The 11,033-nt window shown below is 39.4% G+C and overlaps 1 protein-coding gene across 1 annotated transcript; it reads right to left on the bottom strand.

Annotated features, from left to right (window-relative positions):
• Window positions 1-310: 310 nt before the first annotated feature.
• Window positions 311-10,789, bottom strand: klf5l (Kruppel like factor 5 like). Its single transcript, XM_027019221.3, has 4 exons — window positions 10,532-10,789; window positions 6,021-6,804; window positions 5,826-5,885; window positions 311-2,579 (listed from the first exon to the last, which is right to left on the bottom strand). Exons 1-4 carry the CDS (start codon window positions 10,664-10,666, stop codon window positions 2,401-2,403), a joined length of 1,158 nt encoding a protein of 385 aa, XP_026875022.1. The 5' UTR covers window positions 10,667-10,789; the 3' UTR covers window positions 311-2,400.
• Window positions 10,790-11,033: the final 244 nt, after the last annotated feature.

Raw genomic sequence — 11,033 nt, 5'->3', positions numbered from 1 at the left:
GTCCCACCCAGTTGTATTATTTTCAAACTGCTTCTATTTTTCTCTTTGAGCAAGGCATTTGAACCGGTTCTCAGTTTTAAGGTTCTCATGCCCAGATGAGAAAGTCAAGAATGCTTTATATTTGTTTCATTTAATTTTAAATATTTATTAACTGGACTATTTCAATACATTTGATTATTGCTTATTTTAAATAAAATTAAATTATAGCATTATTTCACGACTCAACAATGATGACAGTAGAATAACCCCACCAGATCAACAAATACCATAAACCTGAACAGATATGTTTTAAAACTGAAGTCAAGGTTAAGGTAATAATTAACTTAAGTTGGTTTCTACTTAAAAGCAATCAATCAATCTTTTAATATCTTACCAAGTTTGCTAGGAAACTCCTGAAAGACAATGCCAATTCATTTGAAAAATAATAGGCATTAAGAAGCCTAAACAAAGAACTTTATTGTGTTAGTTCCAAGGAAATGTTATCCCTTTTAGATTTCTTGACACCACTGAACATGGCTAATAAGGAAATGTTAAATTGTAAGGGAATGAACTTTACAAATACACATGCTAGAAAATAAAGGCATTGATATTAAATTTTTTAAATTTGTTTTTATTTTAAAGATTTTCTGTATTCAAGCAAGAAAATACAAAATGATTTTTGTTGGTCTTGCACTAACAGTTGACAAACATGGACCATACATACCCATTCAAAACAACTCCCATTTGTTCATAATAAAAACAAAATCATCTTAAGAGAAAAACATATTTACAGGTTACTTAGATTAACTACAGTATGTACAGTACCTCTTGGTACATTAGCGTTCCTTCCATACAGCAAATGATGGAAATTTACACAGGCACGCAGAGAACTTTTACTCATGAGCAGGAAGTGCTTACAATCTGCTGTCAGAAAAAGTGAGTAGAGACCAATAGTTGTCTCTGAGGCACACCTATTAAAGGCAGGTGTAGTCAAATTTTAATGAAATTCCATACAGGAATGGTTTGTTCTTTGTTATTGGCGAGAGTTAACTGTGACAGTCCCAAGTCGCTAAATCATAGTCCTATATTTTCCACAAACTTACAAGAGTTTAATAAAATCTCACTGGAAAGTAAAATACTGTACCAGGGAAATTTTCTCATAGCCTACACTAGCAACAACTGTCCAAATGTATCCCTGCTTTATTAACTAATCTATATATTTGTCCATTCCCAATAAAATGTTTGTAATAATTTGGCACAAATATTTTCAATAGGTTCCATGGGCTTTCACATGCTTTCACACAGTGCTGTTTTGCCAATAATTGGTGTAGGTGTGTTCATCATCACAAAAGAGCTATGTGCAGGATTATTTATTAGGCCATATAGATAAACGAGGCTAACAAATCTTTTTCTTTTTTTTTTTTAATGTACTTGCAATCTCACAGCTGCTTCTGTGGTCATGCACTTTTGGGCAGATATGTGAGTTTATTTAATGTGAGCTTTGTAACTCTAGGAAACTGAGTTTGGTCAGAAAAATGCTGTCACCCTGTTTTAGTTTAGTTTAGTTTTCTTTAAAAATGATGATTTTTAAAACATTGTCAATTATTTACACCAGCTTCCTGGACACATTTTAAAGAAAGAATTCAAGGAAACAGGCCTCATTTGTCTGTATAACTAGTTGGATTAAATCCTGTACCCAGTTCCTATAGCATACAGGGAGAAAAGCTGTCATGCTGGTGATTGAATAGAGTGATACTTTTGTTACTCAAGCTACCCATAAAAAGGTTTGTTTCCATGGATACAGACCTATGAGAAAAACAAACATTACTCAATGCTGTATCATAACTCCTTTGCAAACAAGTTAAGATATAAAAAAGATGGGGGGGGGGGGGGGGTGAGAGCTCCAATATAAATAGCGCAGGCTAGACTTCACTGTCAAACTGAACAATGACCTAACCTGCTTATTATTTGGGGACAATCCACTGAAACATGATCAAGTTACGAGGGAAGCCTTTACAAACCAATCAATGCATGAAGTAATCTCTTTCATGAACCTGAACATTTACACTCTAGAATAGTACTGATATGTCTCAGACAAAATGGAAAGAATGAGGTCAGCTATAGATTTAAACACATTCTTTGTATAATACATAGAGCACTCACATTCAAACATACAGTATATACAGTTGCACATCTACATGTAATAAACCTTTTCTGTAGGTGACAGTCGAAAGGGTGTTCCGTCCTCTAAGGAAATGTAGCCTACTAGTTCTAGAGCTAATGGTGGTCAGACGGAATTGGCAGCTCTTTCGTAGCTAAAGACAGTTTGTTCTTTGATGAGGAGAATTATATACTTATTACAAATATTATAAAAGGTAAAAAAAAAAAAAAAAAAAAAAAAAAAAAAAAGGATCAAAAGTCTTAGTTTTGGTGGCGCTTCATGTGCAGTGCCAAGTGGTCCGAGCGCGAGAAGCATCGGTTACACGCGACACATTTGAAAGGCTTAGCTCCCGTGTGCTTCCGGTAGTGCCTCGTGAGCTCGTCTGAACGCGCGAAACGCCAGTCGCATCCTTCCCAGGTGCAGCGGTACGGCTTCTCACCTGAAAAACAAGCATTCGTTTGAGAGCAGACCGCGTGTGACAGCCATACTTTACATATCTATTTGTTGTCTTTATTTAGCAGACGTTAAGGCCTCTCTCGTGGAAAAAAAATATTTAAAAGGCGAGAGGAAAAGCCCTCCTCCCAAAACAAAGTACTGAGCCGTTCAATCATAGGGGCTTTTGAAAATAAAAACGGGATTTCCCACAATTTTTCTAGAACATAAACGATTTGGCCCATCTCCACTCATTCAAACGTAGCAACACGCCCAAAAAGCTTCTTAAATTAATCGCGATTGCATTGTTTAGGCCCAATTTGAATGCACAAAAAGTGCAGATTGCATTTTTGAATGCCACTCGGAAAAGTGTCATGGCAGTAAATGTGTTTGTGTTTGTTTTGAGAGCAGTAGTCTACACCTCATTTGTGTAAACAACAAAGTCATTTACATGGATGATAAGATGTTTAATGGCATAATTTGCTATATCTATGTCTTTACGTAATGTCAATACATTAATTATGAATTATAGAGCATTAACTGAACATTGGAACAGGACATGGCAGCATAGAAAATAAGAGCAAGGCCTACTAAGTGTCTAGGTGTGGCAGTACCTCTTACACTATCTCTATTGCTATATTTAAAGAGGTGCCATATTAATCATTGCATACTCATTATTTACTCTTAGGTTGTATATGACAGAATTCATGCAACTGTTTGACCTTTCCTCAGATTACAAGTAGTGTGTTCACCTACAGCGAAGAGTGCTGTTTTCTGTTGTGTTATCCATAAATATTAGCAACTTTTTCTGTACTCCGGTCATGTGGATTGGAACAGTGTATTATGTGATTCCATGAATTTATTATCATAGGCATCTGAGTATTGACATTATGTTATAACATCTGAAGAGTATACATGAATGTGTTGCATCAGTTCTTCATCAAAGTAAATGGAAAAGGCAGGTGAACCGAGAGGGTCAAGTGCTCATGTGAGCAGTGACAGACCAAGCCAACCTCTCTAGACCCATGCGTCTGGTGTTAGCAGGTGTGTTTGTTTAAGCCCTGGACCTGCTCATGGGGTCAAAAGCATTAACTCTGCCCTCTCTTTCATTGCAAAACATACAAACTGACTTCAAGAGGAACTGCTATGAAACAAATGCAACAAACTCTTGATGAACTAAAGTACTTAGAGGCCAGCGGAAAAGCTGGAGATTTGAGGAAAAAAAAACCCCCTGATACTGTTCCTTTGACCTTTCAGCCTGTGGAAACTGGGATTTTAAAAGGACAAGTTTAGAGAAACAATGGTGTGGTATTATTTGGTTAGGTTGTGCAACGGTTGATTTCTTATCACCAAAGCATTTTACTGCTCTTACACACAGGCAGATGCATGCATGTGTACAAGTGTGATGCAGATCAAACAGACATTTAAAACACAGAAGTGGGATAGTAAAGGCATTGTCAGAAATTCAGGTGTATTCTAAAGCTATATTAGGTTTACTCAGAGATGTTGTCACTTTTATGAATGTCTGGGTATGAATGTCTTGTTTCTTAACAAGTAGAAGCAGCACACAGTTACACAGATACACTAGGGTTGTTAGCAGTGGCTCCAGTTTGGGGATGGTGGGCACCAGTCTAAGTCATCAAGATAATATAGTTCTCTGAACAAACAACACAGTCCTCGAAAAAATTATTAAAAGAGTCGTCATGGCCAAAGCTATGACAACTCTTATCATGCTGCTATGAAAATAGCTGTAACTACTTCAACTCTAACATTTACTCTGTTAAGCTGGGCCAAAATTAGCTTTGAGAGCAGTGGATAACAGAGTGATAACTTTGTATTTAGGGTATATTTATCTTAGTATCCTGGAACCACACCGTGCTCCTTGAACAGTATTCCTGCTAAGATTGACCTGATGCATCTATTGTCAACCTGTTTCAGCATTAAACTCATTTGTATTATCAGCATTGAATGTTCTTCACCTCTAAAAGCATTTTTGATCAGTAACATGACAGGGTTGAAACCTAACAAGGGCTCTTGAAACTGAAACCTGAAGGATGTCTGCAAAAGTGAGTAGACATGGGGTTGAAAGGTGAGCCAATCTTTTGTATGATCACATGCTGAAGGACAAGCCTCACAAGTAACCAACAAGAACATTTCACCAGGTCCCCAGTTGAGCTATACTCACCCCTGGAAAGATCTGTAGATCTGCTACAATTTCATTGAGGATTTGGGTGGGGTAGAGTCTGATGAGGTCAGCACTGAGTGTCCAGACATGCCTGGCTATCAGCATTAAAGTCCAACCTCAAGATTATAAGATTATTTGTGCCACAGATAATTTTCTCTAATTAGATAGACTGTCTGACTCAGCAAAGCAATGTGTGCTACATTCTGGATAATGAACAACGTGTTTCATCATTTAGCAGTAATTTGTGATTTGCGTTTGGGTGCTCAATGAAGGCAGTTTAACTTTATTTTGGACAATCCACAGTCCAGCAGATCCAGGAAATGCAAACACCTTCTTATATCAAGGTTAAGTGTCACCTTGTCCAATACAAACAGGAACATACCAAGTCATTGACGCAGTCTTCTTGAAAACTTTGACACTGGACCTCTGTTTCTGTCATTAGGAATAACAATGCAACAGTCCCTTAGGGTAAAAGGGAATCCCTCCACACCAACTCCTAATTCCACCAGAGATGGGTGACAGAGTGACAATAAGATGGGAGGTGCTTTCATAATCTTCCACATCACAAACTGGCATTTTGGCCTTACTAGTTGCTAGACTCCCTTCTTTCATGCTGAAGCCATTTCTGCTTTACTGGCATGGGGGTGGGTGGGGGGTGTTTAGTCTCAGCCTGAGAAGCAGTGGGACTGCTAGGTTTCATCTTACGCAGAGCTGAGCTCAGTGAAACTACGGCTCTCTTTCACTCCTCCCCCCTCAGGGCAGGCACAGAAAAAGCAGGCGGAACAGGTTTTTCCTCCACCACTCGGCGATTTCCCCCTTGGGGAAGCGTGCAAGACTTGTACGGGCATGCACGCACAGTGTGGATAAAAGTGAGAAATGAGAGTCAATTCATCCCACCCCTCCACCCTTGCCCCCTCATTCTTTTTTCTTCGCTGTTTCCCCCAGGCTCTCTTTTCTGTTGGTGCATCTGAGGGCTTTGTGTTGCTGGTACATTGCATGCGGTCAGGCAGTTACAACTGCCTGGAACCCAGCTATTCAGGTTTGTGTGTGGTGCTTTCTGTTTCTTACCTGTATGTGTCCTTTGGTGTGCTTTCAGGTGGGAGCTCTTTGTGTAAACCTTGGTGCATCCTGTCAAGAGAAAAGAATACATAGTATTAAGCCACACCTTGTGAATGCACACACTGTGTGACCCCAAAATAATTTCACAAAGTGGTGGATGACTCTCTCTTCACCAAACACCACAGAAGTATGTCTGTTGCTGACCTGGGAAATCACAGTGGTGGATCCTTCTCTTCTCCAGCTCTGGGTTGTTCCGTCGGTTGTACCTGGGCCCAGTGAGGATGCCCTGCCCGTGGGTCATCAGTATGGAGTGAGGGGTCATCTGGCCTACTTTCATGCCCCCTCGTGCCTGATAAGGAGGTGGAGGGGGCACTGTGTTGATCAGCTCTGCCTGGTTCTCGGGGCTGCCTGGCTGAGAATTGGGTGGTGATGGGGGTAGGCTATGGGGCTGCGCCTGTGGGTAAAACTGCTCAGGCATCACAAACTCGCCTGATGGAGTGGTCAGGGTCACGGTGTTCAGGTTGAGCATGGTCCTGCCACCGCTGTTCACTGCCTGGCTGTGGGAGAATGTCATTGAGGTGAGGTCACTGCTGCTGACCGGCATATGGTAGACCTGCGGCTGCTGGGGGCCAACGTGGAGCTCGTCTGTGGCACCTATGTCAGGCTTGATGAACAGGCTGTTGACAGTCTGGGGTACACTGAAGACTGAGGTGAAGTCAGGGAGGGTCTGGATGTTGCAGGACGTTTCCACCCCAGGCTCAGTTTTGATCTGGGGAGTCAGCGGTTTGGCTGGACGGTACAGACCCGTGCGGAGGTGAGTGGTGTTGGGTAAGATCACATTGATGTTGAGGCTGTAGGGGGCAGGCTTCTCGTCTGCGAAATATTCGTCCACCACAGAGGCGCTCTCCCGTCGATACTTCTTGTCTGTGAGGTGTGTAGATGGCATGGGCCCATTTTGGGGCAAATATTTATCCATCTCCATTGGGGTCTGAAAAGAACACATGAGAAGAAAATAAACAATGTGAGAAACTGCTACATTCTATCCTTGCCAAGTTGATTTCAGTTTTAACCCTTAGGCTTTAACTTATTGTAGCAAGCCCTCTTAATTTTCAGATAGCTGTTGCATGCTAGTAAATTAACATCCAAGCCAACCATTAAATTTTAGACAAGTCTGTTCCACTAATAATAACAATTGTACAATAATAACAGCAATTTTTGGTGATGCCAAGCATAAGGTGCCCTCCCTTTAACCATTCTAGCATTACACACATATTTGAGAGAAAGGGCATAGAGACACCTCACTAACATCCTTTAACTTTGTCTCTTAATGTGTAGGAAGGTAATTTGTTATTCTAGAGCCTGGTAGGACCTCCTATGTTGTGGACGAGCATTTCCTGATTTACTGATGCACACCACATAATGTGTAGCAGAGGAACTGCACAGCGCTGCAATGCCAAAGGTAAATAGCAAACCTTTAGGCATGGTAATCTCAAGAAACAGGAACAAAAAGCAAAACAAAAACAATGGCATGTGATAAGACACACTGGCATGAACAAGAAATAAAGAATAAAGCAGAAAAAATAAAAATTAAAAAAAGAATTTTTCATTCATTTTTCATTCATTTCATTGGATAATAATAGCAATAAATGGTAGTGCCACACAAGAGAAGTGTTCTTGCGCTCACAAACGTGAGAGATTTAACTAAAGATTTAACTAAACTTAAAATAGTTCATACCACTGATGGCAAAAAATTAAACACGAAAGTAAATTCAGATTTTTGTTTATTATTAAATATCCTAGACCAAAAACCTAAAACAAACAAACATAAAACCAAAAAAAAAACCCAGCTAATCCCAAACACATTCGTCAAAGATTTATTGGAAACCTCGCCATCTGCCTTCAATTGTTAACACATTTTCAGTCAGCAAAGTTGAGGAGGACAGACATTTCAATAGCATCTCTTTGTACAGCTATTCAACATTCCTGCTATGTCAACACTGGTCATATTGTTGATTTTCCAGCACATTTCCTTAGCAACCCACTGCTGTGGTTTCATATGTACACTAAATGTCTTCACCCCTCTGGGCAACTCATACCCTATCGAGCAAGGTCATGTACATCCCATGTGTGTCCAATTAATGCTGACAGTGCCACATGGCATGAGGCATTTATTACACCGAATTTGTCCATCTCTCCTCTGTGCTATCATCTACAATGCCACCAACAGTCCCAGCAGAGCAGCTGTGGAAAGATAAAACCAGGTAATTAACAGAAAATGGATTTCGGTGTGTATTGGAGGCCTGGCAAGGGCGCTGCCCAGATTCTTAGGCACAGATTCTTGGGTACAAACAGGCCTTGTGTTGTGGTGGTGCTAGCAGAGCAATTGACCTTGGTTGTGCCCCCTTTTGGCCTATGTACCCTGCAAGCAGTGTAGCTCGAGGGCTCTGTTCACTGTATCTTTGTGTCAGGAGAATGGCGGGCGCCTGAACCCTGGCCCAAGATCCCTGCAGGTTAATGATTGGAGGACATTTACAACTGCGCAGTTATGTATGGTCGAGGCTGATAACGAACGAGCGATGTAAAGCATGAGAATATGGGAGGCAAGGGACTGAGGGAAAGAAGAAAATACAGTTTCTGTCGCAAATGGTTATATGCATTTAAAAGAAAATTGCAGGAGTTGATTTTAATTAATATTGTATAAATCTAATAATTTATTACTGAGGGAAAATATTGTTTTAAAAAAAATAATACAAGCAGTCAGTCTTTCTATTCACCAGTACACTTTTCAAAATTCTGAGCGATTTACAGATCTCTTGCTCAATTTATACAAACTGGTGACAAATTTCATGGGTAGTCCTATTCAAAATGCAGGTAGCCAAAGAGCCCACAGACCTTATTGCAAAACAAATGCTCTTGTCTCCTTACTAATGGCTCTTTATGGCCAAAAGGAATGTAGAGAGATGGCGATTTGTCCACAGTTCCCCATAAAAGAGAACTGATAGGCTTCTTGTCTGTTAACCCAAGCAATAACAGCACAAATCATACCAGGATGGCAGAGAGGGAACACAAAACCTTTGAGACCAAAAGGATGTTTTATTGCTTTCTGGAAAACAGATAACAGTTGTTTTGGCTTTTCAGGACACTAGCTCGTAAAGAAGACATTTTGGATGATCTTCAGAGCATTAAACTCTGACAGAGCCCACTGTCTGTAGCCATATGTTGAGTGCCATTGTGGAGTCCAAACGGAGAACTAAATTACTACAGGAGACATGACATGGCACTAAATGATAAGGTATGACTCAGATGGCCATATCTGCAGTATGCACCTGAAATTATACGTCCAATAACTAGAGATAAAGTAGTTGTACAATTGAACCTACCAGTATACTCCAGGCTCATTGTTTCTACATTCCATCTGACCTTTGATCTAGCATATGCTGCATCATGTTAAAATAAAGAAAGAAAAAAAAAATCTAGGTAATATGACAATATCAGAACTATTTAGGCCATATTGAGGGTGCTAAAATATGATGACTCAGATGTTTCTGTGACATTTGTTACCATAGGGGACACATACAGAGATCAGAACTGCCAGAAGACACTGCAGAACCTTTTGGAATCATTTGTCTATAACAACAAGTTATTACTGACATGCTTCTGTATCAATATCATAGAACTAAATTAAAACCACACTTTCTGATAGAATTTTACCCCTTTACACATTTTTTTAATACCAGCACTAGGATACTAAGCCTAATTCAATGTTTACCTGTAGGATATACTGAAAAAGTAATCAAATACAAGAGCATCTTATAACATAATGAGGTTTATATTAACATTTAAGTGTTTAAGTTCACTCACTGGTCTATATAAAGTTGTCTAAAGTAAATGCCTCAGAATGTCTTTTCTAACAGGTTCAACCACATGTTATATCCTGCTGATGTCACAGTATTTCAGAAAGTCACAGCAGACACAATGCCTTGACACAAAATATGATTGAAGGTATAATCATCTTCAGTGCACCATGTCATTTTAGGTCATCACCACAATGAGAGACTATGCTGGTCATTATTCAGGTGAAAAGACCAGGCAGTTTGAGGCAATATGTTTTCTAGTATTTGTACGTATGAATTTAGTTCTCTGTGTGTGTTTTTACAATGTCCTACACTAACTTTAGCTAGCATTATAAATAACTAACATGAAAATAAAACACTAAGGAATCTGTATTAAGAAGATACTTTTGAAAAGTAACATTTTTCTTGCATTCATTTATAGTTTATTTTAAGCAACTTTAATCAGTATCTTTTATATCACTGTATCTTAATCATTAATTATTATTATCATTAATATTATTTGCTGTTCTTGTTTTTGGTTATGAGGTTAAAAGCAAACCAATCTTTCTGCTATCTATATAAACATATAACCACTTCCTACAGCAATTAATGGAAGAATTCTCATTATGAAACAACGTGCTTGCTGTGTATTTGATGCCATTTGCCATCTCGCCACTGTATCACTGTAAACACATCGATTAAAAATATACATTAAATACTTGGAACAATTTTCATGACAGAGTTAAATGTGCTTTTCACGACCAATAGGCAGTTTATTTTTTTTCGTTGATTTTCGTAAAATCGTTCGGAATAAACGCGCAAATTAACATTTGTATCTCACACAAAAGAACTGCTGGGCCATTTCAGCATTACAATTCTCACCGTTGGTTTGACGTCCTCGAATACAGAAGAGTCCTCTGCGCCGTCACTGCTGGACAACCGAACAGGTTTCAGTTGCGCAAAAACGGCCCTTTCTTCTGTACTTGGGGCGCATACGGCCAGTCCTATACTTGCCATACTTATTTTAAAAGATACTTTATAAAACGTGTATTTCTTAAAGATAACTATCGCGCATAAAGGTAAAGATATACACCGTCTTTTGTGTTAAATCCAGGTGCCCGGTATATCCAGAACCCTCCTTCTGTCAATCAGGTAGCTTTACCTGTTGTGAAGTAGTCGAATAGAAAGTGAACGGAAAAGCCATCATCCAATCAAAGCAAGGAAAGGGCTTCTTGTCCAATCACTGGTAGCCGTAGGTGTAGCTCACCTGTGAAGCGAGAACCTGGAGGCATAAGTTTTACCTCCAGCATTTTGTCGTTTTAATGTAGCTGAACAATTATTTAAACCAATAAATTTTAGTTTATATCAAATTTGTCATGGGATA

This window comes from Electrophorus electricus, chromosome 8 (assembly GCF_041902795.1).
Source record: "Electrophorus electricus isolate QZ-2024a chromosome 8, ASM4190279v1, whole genome shotgun sequence".
Classification (NCBI taxonomy): Eukaryota; Metazoa; Chordata; class Actinopteri; order Gymnotiformes; family Gymnotidae; genus Electrophorus; species Electrophorus electricus.
This window is presented reverse-complemented; position numbering and strand designations above follow the sequence as displayed.

Bases quoted from the DNA above. Each gene is read 5' to 3' on its own strand.
- klf5l (XM_027019221.3), bottom strand. From the start codon at position 10,666: ATGGCAAGTATAGGACTGGCCGTATGCGCCCCAAGTACAGAAGAAAGG. The intron at 5,886-6,020 runs GTCAGCAACAGA...TTCTCTTGACAG, and splicing joins CCACCACTGTGATTTCCCAG to GATGCACCAAGGTTTACACA. The intron at 2,580-5,825 runs GTAAGAAACAGA...CTTGTTTTTCAG, and splicing joins ACACCAAAGGACACATACAG to GTGAGAAGCCGTACCGCTGC.